General features: G+C 44.5%; 1 protein-coding gene across 2 annotated transcripts in view; it reads right to left on the bottom strand.

The window, feature by feature from the left end:
* Positions 1–18,767, bottom strand: part of SORCS1 (sortilin related VPS10 domain containing receptor 1) — a 423,910-nt gene extending 405,143 nt beyond the window's left edge. Inside the window, exon 1 of one of the 2 annotated variants that reach the window (XM_048857873.2) lies at positions 17,697–18,767. In XM_048857873.2, coding sequence (XP_048713830.2) covers positions 17,697–18,317 — 621 coding nt within the window. In that variant the 5' untranslated portion in view covers positions 18,318–18,767. The remainder of the gene's footprint in view (positions 1–17,696) is intronic. The other variant, XM_048857874.2, reaches the window with a different exon arrangement.
* Positions 18,768–20,132: the final 1,365 nt, after the last annotated feature.

Genomic DNA, 20,132 nt, shown 5'->3' with positions numbered 1-20,132 from the left:
AGTTGCCAAAACTGAATCTTTCCACAGGAAGGGGTCACTTCTGATGAATTTCTCAGCTTGAAAACTTTTGAAAAAAGTTTCAAAGTTGTCAAAACTTTGAATTTTGATATTTTGTAAGCAAAAAAAAATGATGGCTTTCTGGTTCAAAACAATTTTTCGTTTAGGAGGTGAAATACTTTTTTAAATTTTAAAAATAGTCAGGCTAGAAACAAAGTGTTTCCATTGACCTGAATCCATTTTTTCCATGTTCTGTTGGAAAAATTTTCAAAAATTTCAATTTTTGTTCCAATTTGGAATGGGAACATTTTTCAAAAATCTCAATTTTTTTCACGGGCTGGAAAGACTGTGCTCTAAGTGAGTGTTTCTTTGACTTCTGAGAAATGCTTGGTATACTTTTCAGTGCTTCAAAATACTAAAGATGACTGCTTTGAAGGAGTGAATAACATTGTTAAGGTTGTTTGGGGATTTGCAGTTATAAGGGGATTAAATCCACTTATTATGTATGGAAAATACTGCACATCTAACAACTTACAATACTTATTCTTAAGGAAAAGATTTACATTCAACTTTCCAGAATATGCAATCTGCTCAGTAGTTCAGGGTTAGAAGCAGTGAATAACACCTCCCTTTTGAAAGTTAGCCTTGCAATCTAGCATTCCTCTGTGCTCTCTCTAGCTATTAAATGGCTGAATTTCAACAATTCTAACCTTCCATGTAGCGCTTGACTAAAGCTCAGATAGTTTCAGAAAAGAAATAAATAAAAATAAAGTTGTTTTTCATCTCATTATCAGAATTGCTAGGGAACCAGTGAAGAAGTGCATCTTTGTAAAGCAGCCACCTTAAAAATTGCCTAAAGGAATCTGGGATTTTCAAATAAACCTGTTTGCACACTTGTTAGAGCTGATCAGAAACAAGACTTTTGGTTCCCTGGAAAAGTACAGCAACATTTTGAAAACAAAAAGCAGAAAAGTCAGTTTCTCACAAAATAAATATTCTGAAAAATTTTGATTCTGAACTATTGAAATGTTTAATTTCATTTTGTTTTGACATTTGAACCTAGCAATATAATTAAATGATGCTAAATATAATATTTCTTCCATATTTTCATGTAATATAAAAGTCAAAACAAAATCAGTTGAAATAACAGAGTGAAAATAAAACATGTTGACATTATCAAAACAAAATGAGGACAACAAAATGATTTTTCAACTTTTCTCCTTCAAATACTGACACAGTCCTGCAAAATCTTTCAATTCCAGTTAACCTGCATTTTCAAATGGTAAAAACTCTTCCAACAAATTTTTTTCAACCAGCTAAAATGCCTATGTTTGAATATTCAAACATGCTTCCTAGGAGAGGTTTGGCTTTAATGACAGTGCATTTTCTTTGTCTGTACATGAGAGGCAAATATCTGAAAACATATTTGTCAATCTCATTGTGTCCTTATGTGAGGGATTAATTTTTCCTTTAATGCCGTTTCCTACACCTTATTGCACCATGTTTTTTCTATTAGGAAATGTTTTCATCTTCCAGCAGTAAGCAAATAAAATCCAAATTGGCTAACTATATGTGGACCATATTTTTGATCAGCTGAGTCAGTTATAGGTAAGTCTAACAAAATTACGAATGGGTCATTGTCTAATTCACATCTCATTAGCAAGTTTCACTAATGTCAGTGAGAGGGGGCTCACCTGTCATAGTATCCTAGAAATATAGGGCTGGAGGAGACCTCAGGAGGTCATCTAGTCCATCCCCTTGTGCTGAGGCTGGACCAAGAGACTATCCTTGGCATGTTTGTCTAACCTGTTCTTAAAACCATCCAATGATGGGGATTCCACAACCTCCCTTAGAAGCCTATTCCAGGCTTATGCTTGGGCCCCTTGAAACTATACGCTGGCCCTTGCTCTCTTGGCTTTTCAGCTCAGCTCCCACGGCCTTCAGCTCCCCATCACATCCCTCGTAGGCTTGGTAGCCGCAGCACTCCAGCACGTCCAGCCTTTCTCTAGCTCTTGGAGAGTAAGAGAATGGAACTGCACTTAGAGTGGGAGGGTCTCCCCAGGAGTCTCACCCTAATCTTCAAATGATCTCAGGTTCTTCTCCTTGAGCAGCTTCCAGCTTCCAGTCATTTGCAAACCACTCTGCCTAGTCCTCAGCCTCTCTGGCAGCCACCCCCTTCTGTTTCTTGTCCCATCTCCTGTTGGTCAACCAATAGGCTGCTGCTGGGGAGGTAGCTACTCTGATGCTTCATTGCCAGAGTTGAAGGGGATTTATACACCCTCCTCACAAACAAACAGATCTATATATTTGAACATGACCACCAAAGATGGAGATTTTGTCCTCTTTCCAAATTCCCTCCAACACAGCTCACCATCTGCTTAATCATTTCTTTAGCCTTCCTGGAGTCAAGTACCATTTACACAAGAGCTTAAAATAAATGTCCTTTGTAACATTTCATATTGAGCTGGCAAGTCCTTTAGGCCACGTTGTTTGCTGCTCGTTTATGGCGATTTCTCAATTTATGTCTCTTGCCAATTTTCTCATAAAGGTGCATTTCTTATTGAGATCTACCATTGTCAGAATCTCATCTATTTCAGAAATTATTCCTTTTAAGCCTGGTCTTTCAATAGCTAAGAGTCAAAAGGAAATAAAGAGATGGATTTACAGTGTAACTCCATTGCCTTCATAAGAACTGCTCCTGATTTACACCAGTAAAAGGAGTGGAGAATCAGGCCCAAGATTAATGCTAAACTTCTTTATTTTGAGATTTTACCGAGCATAATGAAAATATGGAAATAATTGTACCACTAAGGAAGTGCAATACTTTTCTCTCTCTGATTAGCGCACTGGTTAATTTTAAGCTATATATATATAGTTAGGTCTGATTGATCAGAACTTTTCAAAGTTATTTTCCTCTTAAAACTCATCACTGAGATACCATGGTGATGGGCATGGCATCATAACCTTAACAGTAGTGACAAAAAATTCACGGCTGCTACATCAGGCATAGGTCTTGGCAGCATTTTAAAAACACCTTAGGAGAGGCCAACCACATCCATGTACTGGGCTATCACATTTTCTAGAAGTCCTGACTACAGTTGGCATTGCTGAAAAGGTCAAAGAGCCCTGAGGAAAATGTCTCCTGTTAACTCTCTGTTTCAAATGATGGGTGAAATTTACCTGTGCATCATATAGACCCCATCTTCGTGATGGATGAACACAGTGGACCTGCCATGTCAGGGGCCCTCTGCAATCCCTGAATGACAGGAAGGGGGCTGAGAGAGACCAATACACAGAGGAGATCTGAGCACATGACGGGGCCGGTGAGGGGAAGCAGTCACATATCATTCATTCTCCCCAGGAAGGAGATTTTCAAAAGCACCTTGAATTGAGTAGCCCAAGTCCCATTGTTTTGTACTCCCTAAACCTCCACACAGAGGGTGCAGAATGCTTTGTGCATGGGAGAGGAATCCCACACTGCAGAAAGGACCTACAATGATTTGCTGTTTACTGATCGGGAGAGTCCATCTGGCTGTCCTGTGCATTTACTGCCATTCACAGGAAAAATAAGATGATAAACCAAACTAACAATTTCTTGCAAGTGACAGCATTAAAGTCCCTTGGAGCCTACCTGATATTATAGGTCCTGCATGAAATGAGTTGTTGAGAGGCTTGGCTTGGCTTAATCATGAATACAGACAATGCTAACTTTGTGACAAGTGCTTTGGGGACCTCCCAGTTTAATGGCCTCCTGGTAATGGAACTGTCCTCTACGTTCTCATTTAGCAGCAGAGGGTGAAGAAGATACTCTGAAACCATCACTGGGCAGAGAAGTTTGAATGCAACACAGAACATGGGCCAATATCTTTGGGAAAACAGCAGCAAAGTGAAAAGGACACAGGATTTCCCCTCCTCACTGCTTTATAGCAAATTCCTTGAAAGTTCCAACCTGAAATATATTTCTTAGCAGATTTTTTTCCTCCTTTGCTCACATACTAGTTTGTTATTGTAGGGCTGCTGATGAATGTTGGGGTTCCCCCAAGACTACTTCCTCTGCACTCCCCAAGAACTCAGTTTCACTCTAGTCTCATCCCTCACGTTCCTTTATTTCATATACAGCAAAGCTATGCTGAGTTGATTAGACTCAAACATAAAGATTAGGTATAAGGTGTACCAGCCATCCAAAGTTTCACAGCAAACCTCTTCTTTTATATACTTTACATTGCATCACGCGTTTTGGGATTGGCTTGGTTACTTTGCAGGAACCAATCCTTGTAGAGCATGCACTGTCCATGCATGACTCTTTAGCTCATCTTACCTTCCAGGCTTATCTTTATTCACTGTTATCTTCTCCATTGTAAATGGCTCTTGGGTGTTCCCCCTTATCTTAGCTAGCACAGATGTTCTGTTCCCAGCCTGCTCATCCATTTGCCTCCCTAATCCTATCTCCCAAGAAATGAGGCTTCACCCACATTCAATTACTCATGTCAAGCCTGGCCTACAATGAGCACACACTGGCTTGCACCTTGGCACTGGGCTTGTTATTGCAAGATTGCTCATGAATACCAATGGCTTGTCAGCAGTGGGGGTTTGTTGTATTAGGGTCGTTCATGGGTAGTAGGCAGCACATGCCTTATTGTTGTAGAGATGTTCGTGGCCACTGAGCAACACACTCTGGTTTGCCATTGCAGGGTTTCTCATGGGGGCTTGTGAATATTTCTGTGCTACTGTAGGGTTGTTCAGAAGAACGTGCTGAATAATTATTTTAGTGTTACTGATGTGTGTGGAGAAGGGGCCTGAACCTCAATCTTCTGTATCCCAGCAGAGTGCCCTGATCACCAGGCTTATTCAGATCTCTCATTTTGCATGAAAAATTTCAAGAGGTCTCAGTTTTGTCCTGATGCAGAATGGTAAGTTTTAGTTAATCTCGGATATGTTCGCAGGATGAGCACTGCTTAGTCCTTACTACAGAGTTGGTTGTGAGCAGTGGGCACTGCAGAGTTACATATGCCTCCCTTTATATGAGAAACCAAAGCAAGATCTCTTGCCTCGTTCTGGTGTTTGTTAAAATAGACATTGAATAATCCATTTGACTTTTCAAAAAAAGCAGGTAATCCCTGAATCATGGATAACCGTCTCTTTCTCACTCAATAAAATGATTTCTAAAGTCAACATTGTGTCATCTCTGGCTGAGTGAAAGCAAGCTAGTGTATCAATGGCTATTAGCCAAGATGGTCAGGGATGGTGTCCCTAGCCTCTGTTTGCCAGAAGCTGGGAATGAGTGACAGGGGATGGATCACTTGATCATTGCCTCTGGGGCACTTGGCATTGGCCACTGTCAGAAGACAGGATACAGGGCTAGATGGACCTTTGGTCCAGCCCACTATGGCCATTCTTATGTTCATCTGCCTATTCCGGTAGGTCAGATTCTCAGCCGGTATAAATCAGGGTAACACCACTGATTTTGATGAAGCCAGGCTGATTTACACCAGCTAAGCAATGGCACATACTGTAATTGTCAACATTTTGTTCAATTTGCTGCTTTGGTTGAGTTTTTTTTTCTATTAAACAAAACCAGGCAAACACACACACACACACACACAAAAAGTGGGGGTGGGTAGATTTGGAAAGCAGAATTCAAAAAGGGATTGACAGATTATATGGATAACAAGAATATCCAGAGTTATCATCATCAGTATCCCTTCCAAAAATTTTGTTGTTAAACCTCATGTTTCAGGGAGCTAACCTCTATTAGAGATCATCATGAGACCTCTGTCTGATTGTCCCACATCTGCCAGCTGTAGGGTTCTTATACATTCCTCAGAAGCATCTGGTTTTTGCAGCATCACCAACCTCATGCCATCAACAAAAAAAATCACAATTCAGGCTTAAAAAACCAGAGTCGTGCCCCTCAAAAATAATGAAATTGGCTTAAAAACATGATTTTTAAAATATAATAAATGTGGGGTTCATTTTATTTGTCTTCTGGTTTAAGAGTCTAAGGGTGTGCTCAGATCATGTTTTCAAACTCTTTTCTTCTCTCTTTTTCTTAAAAGGAAAGCTGAGATTCTCAGGCAGGCACCTGACTCCCGGAGGTGGGGTTTTAAAAGACAAAACTTTAAATATCACAAGACTGGTGAAAAAATCGTGCAAGTTTGCAACACTGGGCTTGCTCATTATAATGCTAGGCCGTATCTGTCCCAGCTTCAGATTTCCAGTCCACCATCCTGCCTCCGAAATTTGGCAGTATTTGGATCGGAGGTTTTGGTTCAGACCCATCTCCACTCACAATTGTTATTTATTTGTTTTACTATAGCACCGAGGAGCCCTAGTCCTGGACCAGGACCCCATGGTGCCAGGCGGTGTACAAACACAAAATAAAAAAGACCCTTCTTTCCCAATCTCGGTACAGCCAACTCGATCTTAGACTTGAACAACACTTTTCACCCACATGAGTCCCAAGCAACTCACAGATTGTACAGACTGTATATATAAGAATCACTTCACCAGCCAGAGAAAGACAACCCCCTCTGGGATGTAACATGGCAGCTCATTAACAGCACACAGCAATGCTAAGGAATAGTTTAGGACAGAAAATGAAAAGCAACTTGGCTCAAATTCTCACCTGATGTATTTCCACTGACATCAGGGATAAATTTGGCCCTCACTTTTTGGTGCAATGCAAACAATGAATAATCTAACTGAAAATGACAAGAGGAGTTTCAGCTAAGCAGAATGGAACCACTATATTCAAATTTGGACTGACATTCACTGTTCCTGCAAGAATTGCCATGGGAATTTTCCTACTCACAATTGGCTCGAGTTTCATTCTACTACATCTCATCTGAAAGGCAGCAACTCCGGTAGCACAATGCCATCGCTCAGAACTAATTCAGAGTGAAGAGTGCCATCTGCTGAATAACCAGCACCATCCAGCAACTGGAGCTCCCCCTATCTAATTACTAACGTGGCTCAGCCTGCTCAGCTCATGCGAGCTACAGGATCACAATCGAAGGTACATTGTTGGATTGTTTTTCAGTGTGATAATTACTAAGCTAGTTGCGTATGGAGACATTTTCTCACCCATTAGTAGAAACATGTGCCTTCTACAGCCCAGAGGTGTAGTGGGAACATGACAACTTTTACACCTACACTTACAGGTATATAGCATTAATTATTTATTTATTTTATGAGTCAAGCCCTAACTTGCTGTCTTAGCTGTTGCTGCTTGTCACATTATGGTGATGATCTCAGCTTTAAGATGACAATTCAGATTGTGTAACTCATTGTTTCTATTGCAGTCTGTCCATTTCCTAGTGGTATCCAGGGAACGGTGTCAACATTTGGTGGTTGTGGGTGGCACAGGGAGAGGGGATCTGAAGAGCAGTGAATGGAAACAAAGTATTTTGTATCAAGGGCACAGAGAAGGAAAAAGTAATATTCCACCAGGGAGGAAGAAATAGAGAACTGCCAAGTCCATCAGATGAAATTGCTGTCTTTAGCATGAAGAAAATGACTAAGGCATTTCAATGCTCTCTCAGTGAAACTCTGGAGGAAGAAAGGAAACAGATAAGCGGTCGCTGGAGATTCTAAAGATTGTTTTGAATGATAAATAACACAAGTCTCCCCAGCTTTTTCAAGGGGTCTAAATTCAATGTCTGTCACTATTTAAAGTGACACCGTCAATCTAAACAAGTGATTAAACATGTGACCAGGGATATTTGGAGCCGGGTAGATATTTTCTGGAGGGGGGGGCGGGGGGGGGGAGAATAAAACCAACCCAAAATGAAAAATTTGGGTTGAGGAGTTGAAATTCTTAGCTTTTGGGACCAAAAAAAAAAAAAAAAAAAAAGCCTAAAACTTCAGTTATTATAAACCAAAAATAATCATAAAACAAACATTTTCCCTCAGGTTTTGGATTTTTCCATCAAAATCCGGAAAAAATTAAATTTGCTAAACCGTTAATTGTTAAAAAAGGCCATTTTTCATTCAAAAAACAAAAACAAAACAAAGCCAACTCTCTCTACTTGCAACAAGGACCCAGAGCTGCATCCTAGCATCTCTTTGGCCACTCTTTTAGCTTGCGGGCTGAAATAGCGGCTGCTGCCCTCAGTGCCTCTTCTGCGGGGCTTTTAGGCCGCTGAGTCAGAGTTAAGCACAGATCCTACGTTCCCTACCCTAGCCCAGCCCGGCCCTGCCCCCCCTTCAGTGTCTTCTAAGCCAGTGTAGAGCTCTCCTTTGCCATGTATGGGAGTGAGACAAGGCCTAGTCCATCACCACCTCTTTACCACTGTGCTCACCCTATACGCGCTCTTTATATTCAAAAGCAATGTTGCATGCTCTTTGGCCGGGTGTGTCTCCAGGATAGACAAAAAACACCCCAGCACCCCATGTTCTCAGGCGCTACATCAGGTCTAAGGGGTGCACCTGGCACAACTCTGATTTTTTCCAAAAATGATTTATTTAAAAAAATTATCTTTTTTCCTATAAGCCCAGTTAAATCTTCACAGTCAGCAAATCAAATTTCCAGGTCAAATCCCTGTGCAAACATCGCATGATCTTGACAATAATTATAATTTCTAGCATTAAATACCTATGTTTAAATGAGATCTGGGTAAATTCTTCTTTTAAAAATATGTCCCATGAATCTTCACTTGAGCATAAAATAGCATTCGTTTTACCTGTGTTCATGCCTCTTTTGTGTTTGTTTTCTGAGACTTTTCTGGCAAAGGAATTTACTGGCAAGATTATTGGTGGAGACAAGGACCCTTAATCCAGTGTTAGAGAATTACACTGATCCAATCAGGGAACTGAAAACTGATCTACTCACCCAATTAAAATACAGTTTTTATGACAAAAGTCTACAGAGCAAGAATTATTCATGGTGATTAGCTGGGGCCTTTCAAAGCCCACTGAAGTCATTGGGAAGCTTTTCATTGATTTCAGATGGGTTTTGGATCAGGAACTTGGTGAGTAATTATGAACAAAAACATCTGAGAAAACCACGGGATGATCATGGACAATTTGTCAACAGAAAAAGAGGCTAAGTTTGTTGAATAAATTATTTCCTTTGAATTATTCACTCGGCTCTAGTTTAAATGCACTTAAGGAAATACAATTTGGAAAAATCCAAGGAGATTCCTTCTTGCTCATCCTTGAAACTTAACGATTTTCTGAAATGCCTATTGCCATCATACCAAAGCATCTCAACATTACAGGTAACACTGATTGCATTGATGGTTATAAGTTATCACTGGCCAAAATGACATTGAACTTAATGCAGATATGACGTAGACATAAAAATTCAATCAGGATTATATCGTGTAAGGTGCTAAGAGCCTCGTGAATGTTGCTGAATGCCCTGCACCTCATACTGCTGCATCAGACCCATAGCTCGCTGGAAGATGTCTGCATCCAAAAGAACGATTGTGAATTATCTTCTTCCATTCCCCTCCCCCCCACCCTTCTTTCTTGCTCTTGATTGGGCCGATCTGTGCATAGCATGAAGATACTTGCAAATGTGCGCTTAGGTTATAAGAGACAACAAAAAGTGATCAGTCAGACACTAGTTGATAAGCAATGAACTGCCTATTTCTGGCAGCAATTGGCAAATCTCCTTGATGAATGAGCTTCAGCTGCACTCTTTAAACACCAGCAGTATATTTTGGGTAGTCGAGATGCTGTGGTATTTATGCCATCCCAGACAGTCCAATAGTTTCTACTGTACCCAGCTGCTTCAGCATTCGAGAATGTAATGCTACGGAAAGCACCTTGCTTTGTCATGTGTTCTCTAATGTCTCCTAATCTCGCGTGAGATCTGCAGCTCTGCTGGGAGGAAGGAAACCTCCTCCAAATTAGCAGCAGGACACACAGCCCCGTAGCCTGAAGCAGCTTCCAGTCCCACCCAGACATTCTGTTCCCACAGGGAGAGAGGCACAAGCCTTTGTATAAGGTCCAGATTCATCAGCCAGAGTCAGAGCGAAGTAATAGTTGTGGGAAGAATTTAGAGGCCAGGGAGAAGCAGTCAGTTTGGGATTGTTTCGCATACCTAGGGCCTTTCCTGAGCTTGGCTCTCTGGGGGATTCCCCTCCTCCATCTAGCTCCCTTTCCCTCTAGAGAACCACTCCCATCTCCCTTATATTCCAGGCAGAGATAATAAGCACACTTGCCACAAAATCAGCAGAACTTCAGTAAGGTTTTAATGCTTTCTGACAGGGGGAATCAACAGAGAAGCCCCGGTTCCTTATTACAGGGGATGATGTACCTCAAAGGGTTGATGGGAGGTTTAATTGATTCTGAAGTGCTTGGAGTTCCTCAGAGGAAAGGAAGTGTAGTACCAACAAACAATAATTGTTGTGTTACAGACCCTGAGCATTATGGATTAAATGATCCTATTCCAACTATGGTTTGATTTTAGAAGAGAGACTGCAAACTATGCAGATTGGATGAAAGTAATGTTACAAAAAGAACAGGAGGACTTGTGGCACCTTAAAGACTAACAAATTTATTTGAGCATTAGCTTTCATGAGCTACAGCTCACTTCATCGGATGCATGGGCCATGGGGGTCTCCCCGCCCCCCGTCCTCAGACGCCACCTCCCTTGGCTGTGGTCTCGGCTCGGCGCCAAGCCACAGGCTCGGAGGGGCAGAACTCGAAATGCTTCTTCAGCTCGGCTCTTCCCCCAGGACTCAGCCCTCCTGGATGTTTCCCTTTGTCGTGCTTTAGCTCACGAAAGCTTATGCTCAAATAAATTGGTTAGTCTCTAAGGTGCCACAAGTACTCCTGTTCTTTTTGTGGATACAGACTAACACGGCTGCCACTCTGAAACCAGTAATTTTACAGTTTCAGGATTTATATATACAATTAAAGATCCCAAATAATTAAAGTCTAACACCCAAAGCTCCCACTGGGAATTGGAATCAAGGCCCATTTTCATTTAACAACATAGAAATGTAGATCCCTATTGCATGGATACCCAACCTGACCGTCATGACTTCCAGTGGGTCATGAACAAGTCTAGCCTCAAGAATGGCAGTTTGGGTGGCAAAACTTTTTTTCTTTGGGAATGTAGAACAAAGTATGAGAAACTGGAAGCCACTGGCCATGACTATCCAATCTGGATGGGAGCTCCTCAGTTTGTCAAGGTCTCCCACAGACTTCCTCAGAGACTAGATATTCTCTAAGACAATCCTTTCTCCCAATCACGTTAAGTCTTCTTTGCTTCATAACTTTCTGTCATCACATGGCCACTCTTGAAAAATATTCTCTGTGTGTATTATAGTTGCTGTGTATTAAAAACTTTTGTTTTATCCCACAAGGAAATATAGCTATAGATGGATGACAGTAGACAGAAAAATTTTTATAGCTATTTGATTTGTTTGGAAAGATGAAAATCTCATGCATTTGTTGGAGAAATAATTTCCTAATTCAAGGTTTGAGTGGAGATGTTGATGTTTTCTCCCACTGAGATCTTGATATATAGGATATTATTTAGATCTATAGTGCAAATAAAGGATTTTATGAAGTATAAAGAGTAGCAGGTGTGAGCCAAAAGAACAGAAAATGAAACAGGGATTTATATATATCTATTTTGTGTGTGGCATTAATGTTGTTGAGCTAAATCCTCTCTGTTTTCATTCAATCTTTATACAGACATTTCCATTGACATCAGTGAGAAGTTTGCCTGAGTAAAAATAACTTCAGGATCTGGCTTATTATTATTTTTGTCTGTTAATGAACATTACATTGCAGACGTTCTTGTTAAACCCTGGATTTGTGCTGGAAATGGCCCACCTTGATGATCATACACATTGTAAGGAGAGTGATCACGTTAGATAAGCTATTACCAGCAGGAGAGTGGGGTGGGGGAAAAAAAAAACCTTTTGTAGTGATAATCACCCATTTTTTCATGGTTTGTGTGTATAAAAACTTCTGTATTTTCCACAGTATGCATCCAATGAAGTGAGCTGTAGCTCACGAAAGCTTATGCTCAAATAAATTGGTTAGTCTCTAAGGTGCCATAAGTACTCCTTTTCTTTTTGCAAATACAGACTAACACGGCTGTTACTCTGAAACATTACATTGCAGTGTATTTTAATGCTGCCATCCGGCTTACATGAATTCACCTCTAGTTTCAGCTCTATTTCCTGTACACCAACAACCATACAAAAGACAACATGACCTGAATCAGTTAGGTAGGCACGTCCAGAGACAGAGATATCCATATAAACCTGGACATAACTGCTGTCTTGACACCCACCTGAAGAATCAAATGCTCAGAAAACAAATGAAACTTTGTCAACATTTTCTCTGTTTCTCTTCTGAAGAGAGGCTCATAGGCAATTTACGGTGATTTTACCACATGACTGATGCATTACATTCTTTTATATTCATTTGTGTGTAAAATGGAATACATTACATTGTAATACCCAGAGTGTTCCAAGACAAAGGCAAAGCTTCATTCCAGTTCAAGCTATTGGCAATTTGAATCCCAACAATTCAAGTTTCTACTTATTATACTTGAGAATGTATGAAATTGCCTTTAGCATATATGTTTAAATTCCAAGGATAATTAACTAATTATAAATAATTAATGCAGAAGTTCTCTACCCAGGTCACTTATACAATAAAATCACACTATTGTTCTGCCTTTCAGTTGTTATTGGAAAGGCCAAGCTAAACATCAGGCAAAGTCTGCTGTGGAGTCTCAAAACAAACTCTTGTCTGTACACTCGCTCATAAAAAGAGACCTTGTTTTTCCCCTCCTATCTAATTGCTTCACCTGACCACTGAGATGACAATTTTCACAGGCTGCATCCTCCACAGATTCCACCTGCCTCATGGATTTTATCCAATGGATAGAATTAAGAAGTGGCCCAGACAGGCTGCTTTGTATTTGACCTAGAGTCCACGTCCAGCAGTCTCAGAATGACTGTTCTCAATGATGACCTAAAAAAAATCCACCTCTGCCTTTCCAGCAATCTGAAGAGAAGCAGTACGGCCCAGTGGATGAAGTACTGTGCTAGGACCCACAGTATATAGGTTCTGTTCCCAACTCTGGTGCTGGTTGATTGACTATGAACAAGTCGATTTCTCATCTGTAAAGCAGGGACCAAACTTATCCTCTTTGAGGTCTACCACTAAGTGCTGGGTATTATTATCAACTCTTCACCTGTTCCAGCTGCAAGAAAGCAGTAGCAGACCCTCTCCAGTTCCGGGCAACTTACTACTGCATTACTAGGGACATGTGCTGCATTCCTTCACAGGAGGATCCTCTAGCATGATATTAAGGCTTTTCTTCCCATGGACCTCCCATGGACCTTCTCAGCTCTTCCTGTGCTTTGCTCTCTGGCTGTCTTTCCAGCAAGCTATAGATTCACTAGACTCACTCACAGCAAATCTAGGGCAGAGGCAGATTTGAGGCTTCAGCAACTCTGTGCAATCTTCTGAAGACCAGGTGGTTGGAACCACCCATAACCTAATGCTCCTGAACCCCACAGTAAAACTATCCTCAGGGTTCTCCTCTGCAAGATGACACCCTATCCTGTGAGAACAATAACCTGCAGGCTATTGTAGCTCCACCTTCAAACTTCACCCATCTTTTACAGCTGTGTGACAGCAGCCTGAGAAGAGGCTCAAGGGAGCTGTGGGGACACCAAATCTACACTGACTTGATACACCAAACTGGAAGACACTTGCAAAACTGCAAGATAATTGCAAAATAATACAAGAGGTCACACCCAGTAGCAGGTTCCAAACCGGTGGCAAAAATCCCCCGTGGGGTGGAGGACCAGCACAAAGCCTTCACCCCCACTTACACCCCATCTATGGAATCTGTGTGTTTGTGGTGAGGGAGAAGCATTGATGACATGGTCATACTGAAACACTTGCACAGCCCCTAAATGCTACAGAAAGAGTCTCCGTGCCAACCATTCGTTAGCTGATTGCAGAAGGCTTCCGTAGGGATGGGTCATGTTTTGGAATGGTTGTCAAGAAATGATCCTGTGTGCCAGACCCAGGATAGGGGCATGGATTTCAGCAACCCAAACTCTCTGCACTCTGCCTGTACCGAGCATGAATTCTCCTGTGTTTTATCAATATGCATTTATATGCAGTTACTAAAGACGAGTCTCTATTTACTCTTAACTAATATTTGTTCCCATTAGGAGCATTAAAGTTTGCTATATTTCCAGGAATCCTAGATTTCCATGTGTCTGGTTCAAAATCACCTCTGATGGCAAGACAATCCCCGTCTATATGGGAGTTTGACTGCAAGCTTTTGGAGTAAGAATTTTCAGAGAAACCTCATCTTACCAGGGCCCAATCCTCCAGTTCCAACTGAGGCCAATGGAAAGACACCCATTGATTTCAATTGGAGAAATGGATCATGTCCTTAGAGGACACAGTGAACAGTACAAATATGGATCAATAATGCGCCAAATTAGCCCCTGATGTAAAACTACTGACTTCAACGGAGTTACACCATGGATGAATTTGGTCATTATTATTTATTTGTATTGTGGTAGTCCCTAAAAAGAGCCCTAGTAATGGACCAGGACCCCATTGTGCTAGGTACTGGACAAACACAAAACAAAAAGTCAGCCTCTATCCAAAAGGGTTTACGATCTTGTGCCTTTATTCCCTTCAAATAAACAGCCCCATCTGTTCTTGAAATCAAAGCTATATTTGTGGGTACTTTATTCAGTTTGAGGCAGGAGGAAGGATTGGTTTTGTACGGGTTATACCTTGATGTAATAGTGTCCGAAGTAAAAGAGCCAACTACTGAAATACTGAAACATACTCCAAAATACTGAATTAGTCTGGGGTCAGTAGTAATGGTTGCTATTTACCAGTGCAGGGGTGGCCAACCCGTGGCTCCTGAGCCACAGACAGCTCTTCAGAAGTTAATATGCGGCTCCTTGTCTAGGCACCGACTCCGGGGCTGGAGCTACAGGTGCCAACTTTCCAATGTGCCGGGAGGTGCTCACTGCTCAACCCCTGGCTCTGCCACAGGCCCTGCCCCCCACTCCACTCCTTCCTGCCCCCTCCCCTGAGCCTGCCGTGCCCTTGCTTCTCCCCTTTCCCGCCGCCCAGAGCGTCCTGCACGTCATGAAACAGCTGATGGGGAGGTGTGGGGAGGGAGGGGGACGCGCTGATCAGCGGGGCTGCCGGTGGGTGGGAGGCGCTGGGAGCGGGGTGGGGGAGCTGCTGACATATTACTGTGGCTCTTTGGCAATCTACATTGGCAAATTCTGGCTCCGTCTCAGGCTGAAGTTGGCCACCCCTGTACTATAACAACTCTATGGCAACAAAGTTACATTTTTATTACAGCATTTTTCATCTAAAGGGATCCCAAAGCGCTTTCCCAATGTACCACAGACACACACTACAGCCAGCACTGAAGTGCAGCCATGTCTGGGTGAGGTGTGAAGGCTCTTTAACAGCAGCACTTACATAACTGTTCAGGACAAAACGTGAAGAATTATATTGCATCCCACTAAAACTGCAGTAGGAAAAATAATTACCCAGATTGGAATCTGGCCAGGACAATAGGGTTAACAGCCACTTCTGCAAAAAAAAAAAAAAAAAAAAATGCCAAGGGATCTTCACTGTCCACACAGAGAGGATCATATTGTACCTTTCATTCAAAAGACTGCACACCGCACAACATAATGCCCAAAAGCACCAGGTGGGACATTGGCTCTGTGCTGCTCTAGGGAAAAAGGGTGCTACCTACTGAATTAACACAACCAATCAGGTTTGCCCTAATCATTTCCCAACCAATTACAGCTGAGGCCCAACATTGCTCTACTTATGTGAGGTTGGAGGTGATCATAGCACCGGATGGCTTGGCTTGGCATCTTCCTGGACAGCATAAGCCAGGTGTCTGCATGACCCTGACAGACAGTTGTTTGGGAAGAATGTCACTAATTAGCCAAAGCACTTCCCCACCCCATCCCAAAATACGTCCTTCGGTTATAAAGCCGGAAGGGACGCTTGTAGTCATCTAGTCTCACCTCCTGTAAACCAAAGCTATCATACAGTAAATTGATTTGTATTATTTTACACTTCATGTTGGAGTATTGGACCAAAATATTTTTTAATGTAAAACTAAATATCTAATTCCATGTACCACATGCCCAGAATGCTTGATGGCTTTTTCTAAGTCACAAGCCCTTGCTCAACAAATGAATCCCTTTAAAAAAGGTGGCAAACTCAATCAGTTTTAGAAGACTGGAGATCAAACTAGAGGATTAATTTTAGTAGCACCTGTGAGAGATCTAACAGTTAAGGTGGGTGGAAAGGTCCTGAAAACCTGGCTGGTGAGAATTTCTGCTTCAATGATTTGATTAAAAAGCTCCTGATAAGACTATAAAATACTGGTCCAGTCAATGAAGGCTGAATCACAGAGAAGTGCTTATGACATCTACATGAATACGAAATGGACTCATGTGATGATTTACCTTAATACCAAAAGGAATTCATAATGATCAGGCCATTATTTTTAAATGATACCAAAAGCTGAAGGGAAGCACACACATATCCCTGCAGCATAGCCAGAAATTGTATTCGAGAGCAGCGTAAGAGCTGAAAACAGCTCGGAACCTGTTAGCCTGAGTCCCTGATCTCCTCGATAAACAAGAAGAGCGTGTCCCTGCTATGACTGCATCTCACCCTGAGGTGCTCTTCTGAGCATTCTCTTTGCTCCTTTTAAGAGAACAGACACAGAACTTTGAACCTTTAATCACCCAGCGATGTCCAAACCTCCGCCTTAGCAGGACTAGATCTGACACAAGAAAGCAAAACAAGGACTGTTTCTCACGGGTATAAGATCCCAGCTCCAGGGCCCATTGAGCCAAGGCTCAGAGGGAGCAGAGCTCAAGCTAACTTAATAATAAAAAAAAAAACTTCCGCACTGTGTGGCATGAATGCTCCTTTGGGCTTGGAAATGGAGTCACCTACTCTTTGTTGTTGCTATTCCCAGGGAAGAAATCTGGGTTCCGGGAGATAGAGGGACTGTCTCGTTTTACCACCCCGGGGACAAACTAAACAACCGCCGCTTTGTTCCTCTGCTGGAACCCTCTCTCTGCTGCGCGCACACCCCCCCCCCCCCCAGCTTCAAGTTTGGGTCTGATTCATTTCCCGCAGCATCTGTCCGCCCCTAGGGAGCGGGTGGCACACACTGGACTGCAGACCCGAGCTGTGTAGGGAAAGGGGAGGGGAGGACCGAAGGGAACTCCGACTCTGCCATGTAACTTGCATCTTCGCTCAATCGCGGTTGCTCAGGACACCCGAGAATGCATCGCACGCGAGCTGGGGAGGATTTGGGGATTTGAGGACTACCACTGATTGCTCCATGCACAGTGAAGACACTGCCCTCTCCTCTCCAGTCACAGCCCTTCTCTCCCGGTGCCCTCTCTCCAAACCTCCCCATGGCCTCACCCTGATAAGAGCAACGAGAGTGCAACTCAGGTGGCTGGTGGAGGGGGAGAAAACTTTTCCCACAGCAGAAAGACGCTAGCAGGACTTTTGCCCGGCTGCAAACTGCCGAGCGACACCCGATGCGAAGGGCCAGATCCCAGAGACCCGCTCGAGCCACGCGCCCGGCCCCGCTTTCTGCACCGTGCCCACCACCCGGCGCTGCATCGCCCCCGTGGTCTGGGCATCCCGCCGCCCACCCCGGGGCTGGGGTTACTCACGCTGCTGTTGTGGCCCGACCAGTGCACCATGGCTTGGTTGTGCGCCGAGTCCCCGGCCAGGGCGAAGGTGGTGCTGGTCAATTTCAGCTCCTCCAGCCTGAAGCGGGTGGCTTTGCCCTGCGGCTGCTCGGGGGATGCTGCCGCCGCCGCCGCCGCCGCCGCCTCCCTGCCCTGCTGGTCCCGCTCCGCCGGGACCCCCCTGGCTCTCCTCCGCTCCGCCTGGCTCCTTCTCAGCCTGCTGCTGCGGGGCGCACGCCCAGCCGGGCTCCGCTCTGCGCCCCGCCGGCCCGGCAGGGCGGGCGCAGTCCCCCGGAGGGGAGCCCGGGCCCGGCCGGGGCCAGCGAGGGATGCGCGGGGGTCGGGCTGGCCGCTCGGTTTCTCCTGGCTGGGAGCAGCGGGGCCGGTCGCTTTCCCCCCAGCCGCCGGGAACCTCCTCGCCTCTTCCCCGCGGCCCGGCCGCAAGGGGATGGACAAGAATCCCGGCCCAGGCGGCTTGCCCGGGGCCAGGCAGGCGCGGCAGGTTATTGCCGCCTCGCTGGTGCCGAGGAATTGGAAGAGCCAGGTCCCGGCCAGCAGAGCAAGGCGCCAGCCCGCTGGGGACCGGCCCGTAACTTTTCCCATGGCTGCGGATGCTGGCGAGGAGGGCGAGAGGCTGCGAGACTCACACACCAAGGGGGGGCTGCAGATTTACCCGGAGCAGAGGGGACACGGCACCAACTCCATGCAAGTTTCAGGCAGGGCTGGATTTGCTGCAGGCAGGGCTGGATTCGCTGTCTTCTCTCTCTCTCTCTTTTCTTATCCCCCCTCCCCACCCAACCCCCCCCAGGGCTGGCTTTGCTGATCCGGCTTTTGGATGGAAGGCAAAGCCACAGCCACCCGGGGGGAGGAGCTGGATTGAAGTCAGAGCGAGAGAGCCCCGGCTGGTGATTTCCTCCTGCTTCTCCTTGTGCAATCAGTCACAAATCGCCTCTTCTCGGCTCGCCTTCGCCCCAGCAGCTCCGCCAGGGTGCTGAGCTGGTTTGCAGCGGTGGACGATCTGTGATTCTCCAACACAGCACTAGGCACTCGCCTTAACTTTTATAGCCTCCCCCCCGACACACACATACACGATCTCTGCCTTTGCTCCCGCCCCCACGCCTGGCTTTCCCTGATCGTACGCCACCTCCCCAGACCGCGTCTTGTTGAAAGTTCCGATCCGCCCCGCAACTCCTCCGAAAAGACTTTGCAGAGCCACAGACATGTCCCCCAGGGCGTGAAGGAGCAAACATCCCCCCCCCCCCCCCAGCCGCTTCAGTGGCCTCCTGGTTATTTTTTTCCTAACAGGGATTGAGCGGCTGGATGGACTCTAATTTGCAACACCTGCCTCTTCTCTACAGTGGACAAGAAGCTGGAGATGAGTCAGCAGTGCGCCCTTGTTGCCAAGAAGGTTAACCGCATTTGGGGTTGTATAAGGAGGGGCATTGCCAGCAGATCGAGGGATGTGATCCTTCCCCTCTATTCGACATTGGTGAGGCCTCATCTGGAGTACTGTGTTCAGTTTGGGGCCCCACACTACAAGAAGGATGTGGAAAAATTGGAAAGCATCCAGTGGTGGGCAACAAAAATGATTAGGGGTCTGGAACACATGAGTTATGAGGAGAGGCTGAGGGAACTGGGATTGTTTAGTCTGCAGAAGAGAAGAATGAGGGGGGATTTGATAGCTGCTTTCAACTACCTGAAAGGGGGTTCCAAAGAGGATGGCTCTAGACTGTTCTCAGTGGCAGTGGATGACAGAAGGAGGAATAATGGTCTCAAGTTGCAATGGGGGAGGTTTAGGTTAGATATTAGGAAAAGCTTTTTCACTAGGAGGGTGGTGAAGCACTGGAATGGGTTACCTAGGGAGGTGGTGGAATCTCCTTCCTTTGAGGTTTTTAGGGTCAGGCTGGGATGATTTAGTTGGGGATTGGTCCTGCTTTGAGCAGGGGATTGGACTAGATGACCTCCTGAGGTCCCTTCCAACCCTGATATTCTATGATTCTCAGTCTGATGGGGGGGGGGGGTGTAACTTCAGGGGAATTGGTTACTCCTGATTCACAGCAGGGTGAGTAAAGAAGCAGCCCCGCTGCCTTTAACAGACATGGATTACATTTGCACAGAGGGAAGTCGTGGTCCCCTCCTGCTCTGTTGGATACAGTAACTGCGGCATTGTATTAAGATAAATCACTCAGGCATTGCAAAGATTTGCTCAGACTAATACTGTCAGGAAAAGGAACATGATTTTGGAAATGAAATGACAACGGATGGGAGGGAGAGATTCCCACCAGTGATTTAGTGGAAGCCAGAGATAGCCCTGTGGGCTGAGCTAGCTGTCCCTTAGCTCTAAATAATCAAGTTCTCAGGGAGGGGACTGTTCCTTTCCCCTTGTCTTTCTCTGTATTTTTTCTGCAGTTTTCATTA

The sequence above is a fragment of the Caretta caretta genome, chromosome 7 (genome assembly GCF_965140235.1).
Source record: "Caretta caretta isolate rCarCar2 chromosome 7, rCarCar1.hap1, whole genome shotgun sequence".
NCBI classification, from domain to species: domain Eukaryota; kingdom Metazoa; phylum Chordata; order Testudines; family Cheloniidae; genus Caretta; species Caretta caretta.
The sequence above is the reverse complement of the archived record's forward strand: the minus strand, read 5'-3'. Positions and strand labels throughout refer to the sequence as shown.